This window comes from Alligator sinensis, unplaced genomic scaffold, assembly GCF_000455745.1.
Source record: "Alligator sinensis unplaced genomic scaffold, ASM45574v1 scaffold409_1, whole genome shotgun sequence".
Lineage (NCBI taxonomy): Eukaryota > Metazoa > Chordata > Crocodylia > Alligatoridae > Alligator > Alligator sinensis.
The window spans coordinates 703,268-720,391 of NW_005842284.1; the positions used below are offsets into that span (position 1 = coordinate 703,268).

Genomic DNA, 17,124 nt, shown 5'->3' on the forward strand with positions numbered 1-17,124 from the left:
CTCCCCCTCTATGCGGCACTGGTCAGGCCGCAGTTGGAGTACTGTATCCAGTTTTGGGCGTCACGCTTCATGAGGGATGCGGGGAATCTCGAGAGGGTCCAGAGGAGGGCCACTTGCATGATTAGTGGCCTTCGTGATAGACCCTACAGGGGGGGGCTGAGACAGCAGAATCTCTACAGCCTTCACAAGAGACGGCTGAGGGGAGATCTTGTGGCCGCCTATAAATTTATTAGGGGAGGTCAATGGGGAAGCGCTGTTTAGTAGGGCGCCCAGGGAGTGACTAGGAATAACGGGTGTAAACTAGTTGAGAGTGGATTTAGGTTAGATATTAGGAAGAAATTTTTCACAGTAAGGGTGGCCAGGATCTGGAATGGGCTTCCAAGAGAGGTGGTGCTATCACCTAGCTTGGAGGTCTTCAAGAGGAGGCTAGATAGTCACCTGGCTGGGGTCATCTGACCTCGGTCCTCTTTCCTGCCAGGGGCAGGGGGTCGGACACAATGATCCATTGTGGTCCCTTCTGACTCTACAATCTATGAAACTTCTGAAGAGCCGCATGTGGCTCCGGAGCTGCAGGTTGGCCACCTCTGCCCTATAGGGTCAGTCTAGGGTCCTAATATGTATTGTCTTTTTAATCATCTTCCTCTTCCTTCAGCCAGCCAACAATTTCTTAGATGTAACGTGACCTAGAAGTTGTTATACTTCTAAACAACCTGCAGTGAAATCTTGGTCCCACTGAAGTCAAAGATAAACTTCTATTTGACTATAGTGGGGCCAAAATCTTGCTCCTATTAACTTGATATCAATTAGCTCTTGTGCACTGTGTCTTAAAATACAGGTTACTGGAAAGTATATTGGTATAGTAGGTCTACATGTTTTGCATTAAAACCAATGGTCTTTACTTTGTTTCTACTAAGCCCTTTCTCAAGAAAAGCCCCTGAGTTATTAGTGGAAGTCTGTTAGAGTACAGAGTTAGTTAAAGCTGAATAAGGACTATATATGGTCCCTTTGATTTTGGATCACTGTACAACATGGCAATTTGGTTCAGAGTTACACCATTCTTTTGATCCTTTTTGTCAAAATTTCTTTATAAATCAACTCTGTCTAAAAACTCTTTCTTCTTGATCAAAATACAAGGGGTGCTGTCACTGCTTGTTCATGAGTAGTTAAGAACTGGAACAGCAGCAGGGTACCCGTTCAGAAAAAAGTGCCTTGGTAAAGACATACAGGGTTTAAATGAGGGGGAAGTGCCTCATCTGAGTGCAACCAGATTACCTCTAGGAACTGTTCTTTATCTTTTGCTTTCATGACTACCAAAAGGTTCAACACACACACACACACACACACAGAGGCCAAGTACAGACATTACACTTTTACTGGTTTACCGGTATAAGTGATTGGATACTGGTCTATACCTGTAACAGAACAGAAGTTTGGCACACACAGACTGGTTTAAAAATGGCAGAACCCAGTCTAAGATTCCGCCCCCGCCAGGCAAATGTGTGTTCTGTTCACTACCAATTTAAACTACACTGCTTACAAAAAAACACATAATTTAGATTGATTCTACCTTTGGCTTTTTGAATGTCTGTACCTAGCCCTCGTTTCCTTCCTTTTCTGACCTTCTCTTGTACTCTACAAAGAACATATGTAACACTTGCACCTGCTTTCTCTTATTTAAGGATGTGCCTTTTACTTCTGCCATTGTGAAATTTCCACATCATCTCCTCAAACACAACCAATATCCAAGCCATGGGCTTGCAGCTTCTGTTAAGCTTACCTTTAGGTCAGACACATCTCTGTAGCACTGCTCAGAACGGGTATGGTCAGACAGCTGTACATTCCAGAAACATGGAAGCTGGTAGACAAGGAAGGGGTTCTGTTTGATGACTGCATTGAAGATATCCTAGCAAAAAAACACCCGCAAAAGCAGAAAAAATAATCAGGCACATCATTATCAGAGACAGGTGCATATATTCCTCTGAACTGATTGACTTCATCCTGCTCTCCTTTTGCTGGAGACAGGGAAAATAGTGCATTATTACATTAGCTGTCAGCTCCATAAAACCTATATTCAAAATTCTGCTTTGGTTAAAGGCGCTGTCACCCTGAGGGCTGGCAGGTCACACTAGACCAGGGGAAGAGCCTGTCTTAACACAGACAACTAGCAGATTGCTGTTGGATTTTCAAAACATATTTTGTATCACTGGAAAATAATAGTGTCCCCCCCCTACCCTGGACAGTCATACATGGCAGATGGTGAGATGTTACAGTAAGTACAAAAAGCTTCAACAAAGAAAAAAAAGAACAATCTGGGCACTTACCCATCTTTAAGAACAAAGAAGTATTGGAGTATTAGTTATTACTCTGTAGTGCCATCTGTAGTTGTAGATGTTTCAAGGAAACATATGTAAAACAGTCCTACAAATCAACTTACAACATATAAGCCAGACACTGGGTATGTCTACATGTGAATTTATGCATGCCTAAACTTAATGTGCCTTAACCTAATGTAATAATGCTTGTGTTTACATGTGGACATGCCTTAGTCTAATGTAATAATGCACACATCTACACATGGATGCCTTAAGGTGCCTTAACGTGGCTGCCCTGGTCAGAACCCTGGACAGATCCTGGAAGCCTGTGGCAGCGTAACCATGAAGTGCAGCCCAACACTGGACAAGGAGGTGGGAGCCTCCAGTCCCCCTGGACGTGGTGGGCCTGGCCGCCGCCTCGGCTCTAACCCCTCTCCCCATGATTCTGCCTCCTCAGCATTGGACAACAAGAAGGCCAGAGTTGAGCTCATGGGGCCCTGTGCTGCCGCTGGGCACCACTAAGCAGCTGGTGCTGTTCTGCAAGGTGCAGATGCAGGAGCTGGAGTGGCGGTTCTAGCAGCAGTGATCCCTATCAGTATGCAGTAAGTTGGCAGAGGGGGCAGGAGGCGCAAGGGCTCCTGTCAAAGCACAAGGGAAAGCCCCCCGAACACTCCCCCCCGTGACTCCCTGCAGGGGAAGGGGGCAGCGCAGCATGGGCAGGGCCTTTGCTAGTGGCTCCCCTGCGCCTCTCCCTCAGGGCCGGTTTGCTGGCTGGGCAATGCAGCCCTGCACACTGACAGGGACCGCTGCTGCTGGAACTGCCACTCCAGCTCCTGCGTCCTGCAGAACAGCACCTGCTGCTTTTTCTTCTTGGCAGTGCCTGGCAGCAGTGCGGGACCCTGTGAGCTGTGCTCCAGCCCACTCAGTAACATAGCGTTAAGGCTCTTTAAGGTGTCCACACATGTTTAAGGCACTTTAACTAATTGTGCCTAAATTTGATACCTGCTTTATGCAGGTATTAAATTTAGGCACGATTAGCCTAACATAATTTTTAAGGCACATTACGGGCGCACACATGTAAACCCCTGTCCTTAAGGTGCCTTAAAAATGGCTAATGCGCCTTAAATCACCATGTGTAGATGCACCCTCTGTTCTGTTTTGAAGTAGGGGCACAGTGGGAGATGGTGTGGGTGTGGATGCCCTAGTAGTTAAAGTGCCAGATTAATATTCATACAATCTGGATTCACTTCCCAATATAACTGTCCCTGTGACCTTGTGTAAGTCACTTAAGACCTGATTCAAAGGCCACCCCAATGGGGGTCTTCCCATAAACATTAATAAACCTTGGATCAGACTCAGATCAGACTCTTAATCTTTCTGTGCCACAGCTTCCCATTCTGTAATACAGGAATAACAGCACTTCCCTATTTCACATGGGTGTTATGAGGGCCACTACATTAATGACTGAGTTTAGGGTGCTGCAGTGGTACAGACACTAGCAATATTTAGAAACTGACAGAACTGGAATCACCCATAAAAAAGTCCATAGAGAAAGAAATGTTATTTTCAGACTTCAAAAGCCTGGAGCCTTTTGTTTCACAGAAAGAAAGGCTGAAATAAAACTGTAAAAAGGAAAAGGCCCCAACTGTATCCCTTTGAAAATCCCTGGAGATGAAAATTTTAGTGTGCTTATTTCAGTGCTGTGGATAAATCTCTAGCCCTACATTCAAAATCTCCCCCACAATGATGGTGTACCAAGTTCTCTGTGCTTATAAAGAGAGCATGGGATGCAACACAAATACCTCCCTTCCCACATCCAAGAAGCAATGTTTCTCCAAGACTACTTGCTCACCTGGTCAGCCAACGAGGTGGACAGCATGCTCATTAACTCTCTTTCAGCTGTGAGTCTCCACATCTGCTCCCATTTCATCTTTCGCAACTTATCCAGAAGTAGCAGGATAACCCCTGGTAGGATAGTGCAATACAGAGAAAGAGAAGATGCCATAATGAAACGTTCAAGGCAAAGACCACTGTAGTTAAAACCCAGAATGTTAGCAAATTTCAAGTGATTGGGAGCCATTATTGTGGTAATTTCTCGACCCCTGGGTTTGACTGAAATTGGGATAAACATTTTATGACACTGGCTACCCTCATAAACTAACTTAAATGAAAAACAATTTATGAGGAAAAAAAATACTATTATGTTACTATGGTGCCCGTAGGCCTCTCAGGATTTGTACCTCATTGTGCCATAGGACTTCTCTGCCGAAGAGTACTTAAGACCCAAGAAGGACAAGACACAATAGGGACCTAGAGAATACCATGGGAGTAGGTGGTGAGAGGAACACGTGGTAACAGGAATAAAACCAGAGTTGCATATAGCACAGTAAGGTTTTAGGACCTCACTATGGCCCTAAGACAAAGCTTCTATCAATTCTTGAGGCTGTGGCATGTCAGCTGTACTCAAAATGTAGAGAATAATCCAAGAGCCAACAGAAAGGAGAAAGGCAGCTCCTCTAGCTAGCTCCTGCCACTTTTACAAAGAACAGCAGCTTACGCCACAAAAAGACTCACTGACATGAATGGGTAGATATCTGGGATGAAATCCTGGCCCTGCTGAAGTCAATAGGACTTTTGCATTGACTTCACTGTGACGGGGATTTCATTCACCCTTAAAGTGTAAAATATTATGTGGAGTAGGTATGGCAGAATCTGGATCCTTGTATTTTTTTTAATTACTTAGGGCCATGGGCGACATGTGACCCCACCGACACCAGTCAGCGACTAGGGTGGGGTTCCCCTGGCTGGACAATCGCACTGACGGTGGGGGGGGGTCCCCCTATGACCACTTCCAGAAGTAGCATGGCGCTTTTGCTGGCGGCCCCACTCCCCAGGCAGTGTTCACAGAGGAGGTCCGGCGCTCTTGCCTGCCCCCCTGCCCGTCACCTAAACAGGGAGTGCGGCCTGACAGGGGGTGCACCAGTGCTCTCAGGGGATGCACGTGCACCCCCTATGTGTTGCCACTGCTTAGGGCAGTGGTTCTGAATCTGTGGTATGTGTACCACCACTGATACATAGACCACCTGTCAGTGGTATGTGTTAACAGATTTCTTATAATTACTTTATATGGCAAAAATTTGCTGGTGGCACTTAAGGTTGTATCATTTTAAATTGGTGGTGTGTAATCTGTCAGAGTTTGGGAACCACTGTTTTACGGTTAGATTATGAATCCAATGTTCATCTGAATAAGCAGTTACTCACAGGAGGAGTCCTAGTGTAATCACTGAGAACACTTTGGTGAGTAATAGATCACCTTTGTAAGGAATGGATCCAAATCTACCCTTTGTAGAGTGCTTGTCACTGTGGCAACACATGTTAAGCAAGGGGTGAAAAAAAAGGATCCTCAGGTCAGAAAGCAATCTCTAGATTGCTCAATATTCAGTATTGGTTTTGGGTAGAATTAAAAAACGTGCAAGAAAGCAATGCTGTACAAGTAATGAAGCTGGAATTAAAGAATTTTCATCTAATTACTTACAAGCCCTTACTTGAAAATAAAATATTTTACCAGACTTAGATAAGAATGCTGCCATGGGGAAAGAAAACTGGTTGAAGACCAAGAACAAAGAGTGCTCATAAATAGTGATATACCAAGTAGGTAGGAGGTGTCTAGTGGGATCAGTGATAGGTCCTGTCTTATATTATACCTTCATTAGTGAAAGAGGGAGTAAACAGAATATTAATGACACATGCAAGTGATACTAAATTGGAGTCCTTGTAAAATTAGCTTATCTAAATGTTAACTCAGAGGGACTATAACAAGAGCACACACGTATTTGATGGGGCAAAACAAAGCAAGGAGAAAAAATGTTCAAGGGAGTCCAATGGGATACAACTAGAAATAGTGGGAAGCAATTAAGGAAGAGAAAATGTGGGCTGAATATTAAAAAAAAATAAAAATCCTAGGAATCCCTTTACATTTCTAAAATAATCTACCAATGGAAATGTGAGAAGTCCAATTTCATGAGCTTTTAAAAAATGAAACAAGCCAAAGAAACAACAAATAGCAATGGTGAAATCCTGCGGTTGTGGGGAATAAATTGGATGTGGTGATGGTTATTTGAAATTTCCATCCCCAACCTCTCCAGCTCTAGGGAGGTAGTTAGCCTTGTTAGTGTGACGTTTAGCAGAATGCAGGGCAGTGTGGCAACAAAGGGCATTTGTACACATACCTTTTTGTGCTGCGATGCACCAGAGATGCACTGCATCAGACCAGACTTGATTAATCGAGTCTGCTCCGCATGCAAGCGGATGCACCCAGCATTTGCATAAATGGCAAAATACATGTCAGCGATAAGAAAATGGAGGCAGTGCACTTTTGAACTAAAACACCTTCTATGTGTTTTAGTTCAAAAGGGTGCTGCCACCATTTTCTCAGTGCTGATGCGCATTTCACTGTTTATACAAATAGACAGGACGCAGTGCTGGGCACTTTAAAAAATGCCTGGTGCTGCATCGCGCACACACCTAAAAATGCCCATACAGACTAACTCATTCAGAAGGCAGAAACTTTTGTAGGTTACAACCTACTTTGTCAGATGCTATGAATGGACCTGAAGAGAACTTCCACCCAGGGCAGGTCCATTAATACGATATGACAAAGTCAGCTGTAACTTACAAAAGCTCATACCTCTCTGAATAAGTTAGTCTCCATGGTGCCACATTGCTTGGCCTTCTGCCTTATAGCTTTGTGATAATCCAAGTTGTAAAACATTACATTTGAAAAGTAAGTACTTTCAGAAATAGACAAGGAACTGAGAAATTCCTAATTGCAAATTATGAGGAAGAGATCATGTGTTTGAACTTGATTACAATTTAGGAAACTGAACTTTGTGCTGCCTTGTGAACTGCGTAGAGGGAGTCCTGGCAATGTATGGCCTATGATACATTTTGGTGCCATTCTCTAATCCTGCTCATCTAATTCCCAAGTATGAAGGAGCTTTTTGCAGAAAGAATGCCCTTTCATCTTCAATTTCCCCTCCTGCTTCCAGTGGTTAGGCTAGGAATGGACACACCACAAGGACACATCATAACTTATTCTTGCTGAATAATTTTTTGTCCAATATAAGAGAATCTTTTATTCTAAACGCATTCAGCAGCACTGGACTGGAAGCACAGCTTGAAATGTATATGCAGTTTGCATATGTGTGCATTTGTTTCCTGAGAGTGTCACTGTGGACTGGCTGAAACTCTAGGTCAACATAAAACATACTCCTTTCACTGCAGAGGCAGATTAGGTGACATAACCTCCCATCCCTCTTTGAAGATTCAGTTCCCTCTACTATGGCAGGTAAAATGGGGTTTACACTTTTAACATATGTGCACACCATCATAAAAAACTATAAAATGTTGCCTCTTAATAAATATTCTTTAAAAGCTTGATCAGAAGAGGGAAGAGAGAAAAATGTTCTTTATGTTTGCAGTACTCTCCATTTAGTCAGCCTCTTACAGTTCTTCTACTGGGCAGTAGATTATGGTGTTACAAATAAAGAGATTATGATGTCTTGTAGGGCTTTCACAGTGGCAACTGAGGGGCAAAAGTGGGAGGTTGGGCTACAGGAATAAATGAAGAAAGTATGTACATGAATTATGGTACAGTATAGCACAGGAAACATATTCACGGTTTTTAAGCACAGTGGTGTCAAGAATAATTTATAAGTGATTTATCCTCTAATTTACTTAAAGGTTTGGTTTGAACACATTGTTAAAATCACCATTTAGAACCTGCACTGCAAAACTGTAATTTACTGCTACAATAAAAATCACTGATGGACAATATTTATAGAAAGGTTTAAATATTTACTCATTAGTATTAGTGGGATATGCACTGAGGTGGGAATTTAATATAATTCATTTAATTAATATTATTTAGTGTAACAGCAAAACATGCGAGTAAGAAATTCTTAAAATGATGCAAAACAAGATCAGTGCCTTCTCCTTAGAATCCAAAGCTTAAAGTCGTTCCGCTGCCAGAAGGATACTAAATTAACAACACAGCATCCCATAAGGCTAAACCAGCTCTGTGCTACAGAAGCGAAGGGCTTAGAAGTGTCCATCTTTTGGGAGGGGGAGTGACATGTTTGTCTCGGAGGCCCCCTTCTCTAGAGCCAAATGGACTGAAGTCTCATGCTGGATTCAAGATGACATACAGCAGAATGTCGTGGGGCACAGGGACTTATCCTTAGTTGCTGTGATGGGGGAGGAAGACACTAAAAAAAAATTTGTCAAAGGAATCTTTCATGAACATCTGGCCCCAGTTTTGGGGCTTTTCATCCTTAGATAAGAGCGAAGCATTTTCCTACCCGACATTCCCAGACTGAAGGGGGGGGGCGAGGAATTTGGCAATGAATAAATACACAAAGAAAAGCGGGGCACCAATGGGCTATAATTAACCTCTCTGGCTTTGGACTGTGAAAGATAGTCGGAGTTAACATTACAGAATGGTGAATGACTCGCAGAACATTTAAAAAAGCACTCTGTTTAAGGACCTTTCTGTTTCTGTATGGTTTAATAATTTCCATGCTTCTCTTCCTTCCTTTATTACTAAGGACTATTTACATAGAACTAGAGTATTTGCTCCTTAGAAGCTCATTTGCTCCCATCATGCACTGGGTATCCACTAGGGCTACATGAAACACTACAGGCACTGAGTTGATAAAGAAGGGTTAGGGTAAAGCTGGGCATTTTTTTTTAAGCAAATAGCAAATATACCAGTTTTAGTTGGGCGGAGAGAGAGAAAGGAAGAACGAAACACATTAATGCATTTGGAGAATACTTTTGGCCAAAACAACGAGGAAATACATTTCTTTCAGGAAAAGCAAACATTTCAACAACTGTTTTCAAATCTGTAAAGAGAAGTTAATTTTTTTTCCCCATGAAATGGACATTAAAAAACAAAATAAAACAGATTCCTGCACTTTTTCAGCTTTGCTGAATTGACTCGTGGAATCTGATGGCCCCATAAGAGATGTCAGGTCTGTTTAACCAAACAAAATATCTTGATCTTGGTTGAACTGACCCCAAAACAAAACTATTTAATATCAATTTTCCCATTGGAAAAATCAAAACTTTGCTGCCAGAATTTCTTGATCAGCAATCCTTCTAACATAAGGAACATAAGGGCTCCTAAAATTCAGAGGAGCATCGCTGCTGGAAGTTACAAAGCTGCATTCAGCAAAGGATGGAGTCACATACAGGAGATATAGTGAAAACTAGGAAAGCTTTCAAATTTAATCCATTTATTAAAGTGGCCATTTTATGGCAGGTTAAAAAAATATTCAGCATTTGGAAAAGAAAGTTTAGTTGCTGCATACCTCTGGAAGCACAACCCTGCCAGTTTCTATCAGGTAGCATAAAAAGCTTTTGTGAGTGTTTGGGCAATACCCAATTATGTGAATAGCACTTCCGAATAATCTATTTTAGGTTATTATAAGGTGCTTATCCCTAGTGTGTTGCAGCACTAAACTGTGTAAAAAGCAAGTAGGTACATTGAAATACACAAAAGATGCAGGTATCTTTTGGGTGTTACTAAATATCTAGTTTAAAGTAAGAATGAATTTTAAACACTCATTTGGGATTTTACAGTATATAAGAAGCATGACAAAGCCCAGGCACCAGACCACCCACAGCGAGAATGTAGTGAGAAGTAATGCAATAAGTTGGAAACACTGTGGAGGTTCATTATAGGTTACACTGAGATTTTTAGCTAGTATGGCTTATAGATGGGAAAACCAGTGTGGAACTGCAACATTGACTCACCTCCATGTTTACCATAAGGTGATGATACCAAGGAGACCCTCCTAGTTCATAAACTTGTGCACACCCTTAAGTCTCTGCAGGATCAGCAGCTGAATAATCCCAGTACCTGAGATAAAATCCACTAAGCCAGACCAGAAAGTTTACTAGTTATTCATACCAGAAGATTATTCAGTTAAACAATAAATACTTATGTGGGCCACACTCTACCAAATTCTGCACGCAAAGAATTTACCCATGCATTGCTACGTACAACACGGATCAGGGACTCTAAGCCAGGGATCAGCAACTTCTGGCACACATGCCAGAGCATGGTATGAGAGACCATTTTCCTTGGCATGCCACAGTTGACTTGGACTCTAGGCAGCTTCCACCAGCAGTTGCCCAGAGGCTAGACTGGCTGCAGTATAGGGCTCCGCAGCCTCAGCACCAGTGCCCTGGCTGCAGCAGCTGTGCACGCACCTCTGGATGTATGGTCAGAAAGCAGCCTGGGGTAGCATAACTGTGGCTCCTCCCCCACCATCCGCCCAGAGGCGTGTGGGCAGCTGCCACTGCCTTGGAGCTGGTGCCGGGGCTGCGGAGCCTGGCACAGCTGTTTGCAGCCTTCTAGCTGCCTGTTACAGCTGCCCAGAGTCCAGACCGGCTGTGGCAAGCAGCTGGGAGGCTGCAAACAGTTGCACTGGGCTCCAGAGCCCTGGCACTGACTTTGTGGTGGCAATGGGTGCATGCACAGCTCACAGCACATGGCGGGAGAGGGGCTGGGGCAGCGTAACCCTTGCCCCTCTCTTGCTAACCACCCAGAGTACTGCAGCCCCTGCCAGCAATAAGGATCAGGCCCCTTGTGGTTCCCCATCTCTGGCATGCCAAGTCGAGGTGTGGGTGGAGGTTGGGCTGATTTTGGTACTCTGACCAAAAATGTTGCTGACCCTTGCTCTAGGCAATGCTACAATATCAATAATAAATATTAATAAGTTTATATGTATGTTAGAAACCCAAGAAAATCAGATTTAAGTCTGAGCTTCCCTAAGAAACTACCCAGTAACATGTAAATACCAAACACAACTGTAACTCTATTCAGAGGTATAAGTAGTTTTGCACCAGTGCCAATGTTTTCCAAACCTGGTGACTTTGTGCTCCCCCTGTAATAGTCAGACACTCCTGAGCCCCCCGCTACTGCAGTTGTTGCTACTGCTACCCTCACCACTGAGTCAATTCCCACTGCCTACCTCCACCACTAAGTGCTGCCAATTGCTCCCAACGCTGGCAATAGGCAGCAGGGAATTTAACAGTGAGTAAAGTGGCAGCTGTGGGGGCCATAAAAGTGGCTGGAGGGGTCTGCCTGCCCCCAGCTGCTACTACAGCCACAGCAGCTTTGCAGTGCCCATACATCTGGCTGCTGCTGTCACCACCATTGCAGACTCCCTAAGGACCCTCTATTCTACACTCCCTTTAAGTCAGCACCCAGGGCTGGTACCCTGGTTGCCCATCCCTAATTATGCTACTGATGCTATTCCCAGTAGGATTTTTAATAGTTTTTCTTTTTCAGATTCATAAAACATCTTAAGTTGCTCGTCTTAAGGAAGCCCATGCACAACTGGATATCAGTACATGAGATAAGTCTATTAGGAGAGGGCTGGTAAAATTATTGGTTTGATATATAGACCAGCCATTTAATTCTTGTTCATAACTGTCTAAAACTAAAATAATTTCAAACTGTATACTGTTGTTGAATGCTAGGATAATAAAAACAGCAGCTTATGATTGTAGTTTGTAGCATGTAATAAGGGGAGGACTGGCACCATAATACATTTGTACTGTATTTCATGTATTATTTCGCTACACAAGTACATACACACACACACACATACACACACCCTTTGTATTTTTAAACAAACTTTAACAATATAAGATGCTCAAAGAACGTTTTCAATTAACATGTAATGTATTAACTTAGAATACAGAACACTTCCACATTTGAATGTTTCTCTCAAAACAGAGTAGAGCACAAAACCTATTTTGAATTTGAAAGTGGATGTCCCTCTGGGCACAGTGACAGAACACATAACCTTACTATTGTGAATGTGTATATGGAAAGTGAGATGGTGAGGGAGTGCATTCTGAAGCAAGTTTATCACAGCTACTCCATCGGGAGCCCAGTTGCTTTTTGACCATTATAATCACTTTGTTAACACTTGCCTGATGACCGCTTACTGAAATAAAGCATGTCTATCTTTTGTTTTGCCTCTCTTTTATGATTTGCCATTTCTTCCTGAGCAAATTTAGGCTGTAGAAGGTATCCAAATATGCCTTTGGCTCATGGTACAAGTCTATCTGCCTGTCCATCTGTTCATCCTTCCTTCCTTCTACTTAAACCTCTTTGAAAGATTTAAAAATAAATTTATGTGCCTCTAAAATTACCTTAGTTTTAGGTTTCCTTTATCTGTAAGAAAAATTTCCCGCTTTTTACAGGCTTTCAAGGCTGCTGGAGAAGAGCTTCCATGAAAGGTAAGCCACAAAACAGCAGACCTAAGAAGGCCCAAAGAAGGCATGTTACTGCCAGTCACCAAATCTCATGGGAGCCCCTGCTAAGCTCTCATCCTGTGATACAGTGTTCTGAACGTGCAGATTTCTGGAAGGCCAGAGAGAATGGAGCAGCCCTGACCATTTCTCTAGGCCTTGAGGAATAGGGCTGCTCTTGTACTGAACCTAGCAGGCACACAGAAATGAAGCACCCTTCTTTTCAACTTTTGCAGAGACAGGGCTCCTTAGTTCTCTTGGTGAAATGAAAACCCTTAGTCGAAGGGCTCCCCCACTTCAACTTCAGAAGGTTTCTCAGCTTCCTGATAGCCTCCACCCCTTGTAACCCTTATGAGAATATCTGGGTTCTCTCATATTTACATGCTACAACCCCTTTCCTTGACCATGACATAAAATAGGCTCAGAGGTTAACTAGTAATGAACAAGCCTTGTCAGACTCTCCAGCTGAGCCCACAGGAAGGAGGCAAATGCATTCTTATCTTCTTCCCCAACCTAGGCTGCCTGCTACCACCTTCCCAGGAGAACTCAAAATGTCTGTGGAGCCTGGTCCTCAGTGCTTAAGGGCACAGGCACATGAAGACGTTTCCATGAAGTAAAAAGGGATGTGTATATGTTACTTATTAGCTGCTCTATGGCAATTGCTCATGTGCATGCTCTTAGCCCATGGTAAATGAAAGCCAAACCCACAGTAGCATCCTTCCACTTTCACTGTGGGCTTAGTTATCATGGTTTAGCTTCCATTTGCTACAGGGTAAGAACATGCACATAGGCATGCTGGTGCTTGCTGTTGGCATCCAATACAAACAATTCTTTTTTGGGGGTAATCCCAGCCCACAGCAATGGACTAAAGAGGTCTATCCATGATCTCTCGCTTGTGGTTTAAGAGGATGACTTTGATTAAATGGTCTGTCTTGGAATCCCGGAGACCAATTTGGCATATTGAATTCAGATGTATTTGATGTTGGACAAACCAGAGGCATACACAGATCCCTCCCCTCCTAGAGAGGCAGACCTTGCACTCCCTATCTGATGATGTAAAAGCCTATAGTTATAGTGCATGTCATGATCTGTATATAAAACTCCTGAATGTGCTGAAGGAAGCTTTGTCGAGATCTCTGTACTACCTTGAATACCAATAGGGTGATATGAAGTCTCATTTCCTTTGGTGTTCAGAGATACTGTCTGGAGATTTCTGATATGAATTCCTTATACTGACAAGGAGGTATCCATCACTATACTTGGGTTTGATGGGAGAAATGTATTTAAGGCATTGCTTTAAGTGAGGGAGGAGTGCGTTATAAAAAGGATTACCCCACAGAACATATACAGGAATCAGATTCGATTTCTGTCTATCAACAAACACCCTGAAAGAGCAGTGTTGTGGGCTTCAGACTGTATGACACTTAGACAGAAGAGGCCCTTCTTGCCAGCCAATCATCCATAAATGGGCAAACCATGATTCCTGCCCATTAAAGTGAGTGGCCTCAACTGGAAGAACCTTGATGAACACTTCTGATGCCTCTGTGAGGCCAAATAGAAGGAACTTGTACTGGTAATAGTCAGGAACCACCATGACTCAAAAGGGTCTTTTGGTATGAGTGTGTGATGTAGATATGGGAATATCCATCTTGTAAAACCAGAGAGGCTGATCAGTTCCCCTCTGGCAGAGAATGTAAGATGAACACTAAAGTGACTGCTTTGAACTTGAGTTTGTGACTGAAAACAGTGAGCCTTCTTAAATCCAAGATGGGGCATCATCTTCCTTTTCACTTTGGAATCGGAAAGCAATTGCTGTAAAAAGACCACAAGGTACCACCTGTTATAGCAAGATCTGGTTAGAAAGGACACCAAAAGGCAAGAAAGAATTAAGATTTGGGATGGACAGTGAATTTAACAAGGTAGTTGATAAGATCTCAGGAAGAAGTGTACACCACCCTTTACTTTACCCCCTTGGCTGTGGCCAGGGGGAAGGGCAGGGCTTAGGTGTACTCTATGGATACTGATAAGGCAAAAGTCTCCAACTGAGAGCACAGGCCACTTCACAATGAAGATGTGAATTTGGACAATTACTTGAAGGAAAATTCTTTAGAGAAAATGTTAAGGCCTGTGGATGTTACACTACAGTCTGTTCCCATCAAACTGATCTGTTGGATGTTCATACAGACTTCATGGCCAGAGGAAAAAATGTGATTAAATGCAGCTACATAGATTCTTAAGAGTAAAAAGTCAATAGGGACAATTATGGTAATCTAATCTGACCTTATACACAAAACAGACCATATAACTTCTTTGAATTAATTCCTGTTTGAACTTCAGCTTATCTTTTAGGGAAAAATGCAGCCTTGATTTAAATATTTCCAGTAATAGAAAATCCACCATGATCCCTGGAAAGTTTTTTTCTTATGGGTAATTCATTCATTGTTAAATTTTATGCTTTACTTCTAATCTGAATTTGTCTGGTTTAATCTTACATCCATTAGATCTTGTTATGCCTTTGTCTGCTAGACTGAAGTGCCCTCTATTATCAATTTTCTGTTTCTCCTGTAGATATACACATACTGTAATCAAGTCACCCCTTAATCTTTTAATTGATAAATTAAGCAGATTGAGCTCCTGGAATATTCTGGTGTAAGGCAAATTTCCAATCCTTTAATTGTTTTCACAGTTCTTCTCTGAATACTCTGAACCTAACAACTTCCTTCTTGAATTGTGGACATCAGCCCTGGACATAGCATTTGCACTAGGACCAAATACAGAGCTGGGATAATCTAGTTCAAGATTCCCTATTTATACATTAGGATTACATTAGCCTCTTTGGTCAAAGCATTGTATTTGCAAATTCATGTTCAGCTAGTTATCCACCATAACTCCACCAGTCTTTTTTTTTTTTTTTTAATCACTGCTTCCCCAGCAAGAGTCTCCCACCCTGTAAGTATGGCCTTTGTTCATTGTTCCTAAATGTATGCATGTACGTTTGGACTTACTGATGCTCATACACTTGGAGTGAATTTCTGGAAGCCTGCATGAGGCCCAGATAACTGGGCTTTAGATGACTGTCCTCTAGGAAGAACAAAATTTCACTCCTTATTCAGGAGCAATGCAGACTCTGCTGGGTTACTTTATGCATCAGCTTCCAGACACTGAGTCTGCCCTCTTCTATTTGGGCAGGTGGTAAAAAATTTCACTGAAGCACCCTGCTTCCAACGTGACCAGTCACTTACAAGTGTACAGGATGCCACAGTGTGGTAGACCTTTCTAGCACTTTCCACTGATAAGTGGATTTCATACGAGGGGGAAAATATTGGGTCAGATTTCCACCTAATATAAAATCAGCTTAACTCCACTGAAGTTGAAAGATGTCTATTTACAATAGTGGAGGATCCAATCCATTGTGCAGGGTTTCGTCAATTTTCCAAGCAGGCAAGAAAGGGAGAAAATTAGCAAAGAATGTTGCTCTTACTTACACTGTCTTTTCTAAAGGCATCGTATTTCATGTAGAATGAAATGCCAATAATTTAACAGATTTTCCATTCTGAGTTAAGTGAGGAGAAAAAAATGAACATAGAAGTAGGTAATTATTTCAGCTGGCTTCTAGTAGTAACAGCCCACAATGCTAATTGTAGGGATGAGAATGGTGGCTGGGAACTGGTGACAGCCTTCATTGGCTTGCTGCTCAGTTAGGGCTTTAACAAAGCAAGGAAAGAAAGAAGGAAAGATGTACTGAGTTGGACAAGCAGCCTTGTCAATATTTCTTCCTTTTTATTTGGAAGGTGGTGAAGTTCATTTGTTTGGTTTTTGATTTTCAAGAAGCAACCAGATCATATTCTGGCTGAGATAAATAAAACATTGCTAGAACAATTAAGGGAGGGAGAACAGGGATACAATCTGAAAGTGTTGCCTTGAGAGATTGACTGACACCAGAACACTTATGTAGCATGCTACCACACTCGTTTTTTAACTCTCCTTCAGTTCATCTCAAGTCAGTTAGAAAAATAATACTTTTGGCTGCTTATCAGCTTGCTCTTTGTTTGGTTGCTTTATAAGAAGTATCTAAATATATATTATGACAAAGAAGATTGTGTTGTCTAATGCAGTGAGTTTCACCATGAAGACTACTTGTGGTCTCTGCCCATTCCCCTATTCTTTAATGTTATAATAAGAATTGTGGGGTTCAATTCACAGCATTAAACACAGCCATTTTTTGTGAAGAGTAAGTACTGTGGTTTTCTGCTTATAGCTGTTGGTGGTTCCTAGGTGGATGGCTACAAATCAGACTGCTTTCTTTTTCACCACCTTTGCCTGCATAGCTCTGGCATGGGAGCAACACCTATTGGAATGGTACTGAAACCTCTTAGAGTGCTCCATCTTCTTCCCTGCAGCTCAGTCCTATGCAAGCAGCATGGAAAGTGAAAGGCTGAGAAGCTGCCACAAGAACAGTTAAGGTTGGAAAGAGACAGAATAG

At 42.4% G+C, this 17,124-nt stretch overlaps 1 protein-coding gene across 4 annotated transcripts in view; it reads right to left on the bottom strand.

Annotated features, from left to right (window-relative positions):
• Positions 1-17,124, bottom strand: part of LARGE1 (LARGE xylosyl- and glucuronyltransferase 1) — a 387,820-nt gene that overhangs the window by 78,673 nt on the left and 292,023 nt on the right. For all 4 annotated transcript variants that reach the window (XR_003095093.1, XR_003095092.1, XM_025209336.1 and 1 more), the window contains 2 exons: positions 4,165-4,277; positions 1,778-1,903 (listed from right to left, as the gene is read on the bottom strand). Coding sequence is in view for 2 of the 4 variants with exons in the window: in XM_025209336.1 (XP_025065121.1) it covers positions 1,778-1,903; positions 4,165-4,277 (239 nt within the window). In the remaining 2 variants the exon portion in view is untranslated. The remainder of the gene's footprint in view (positions 1-1,777; positions 1,904-4,164; positions 4,278-17,124) is intronic.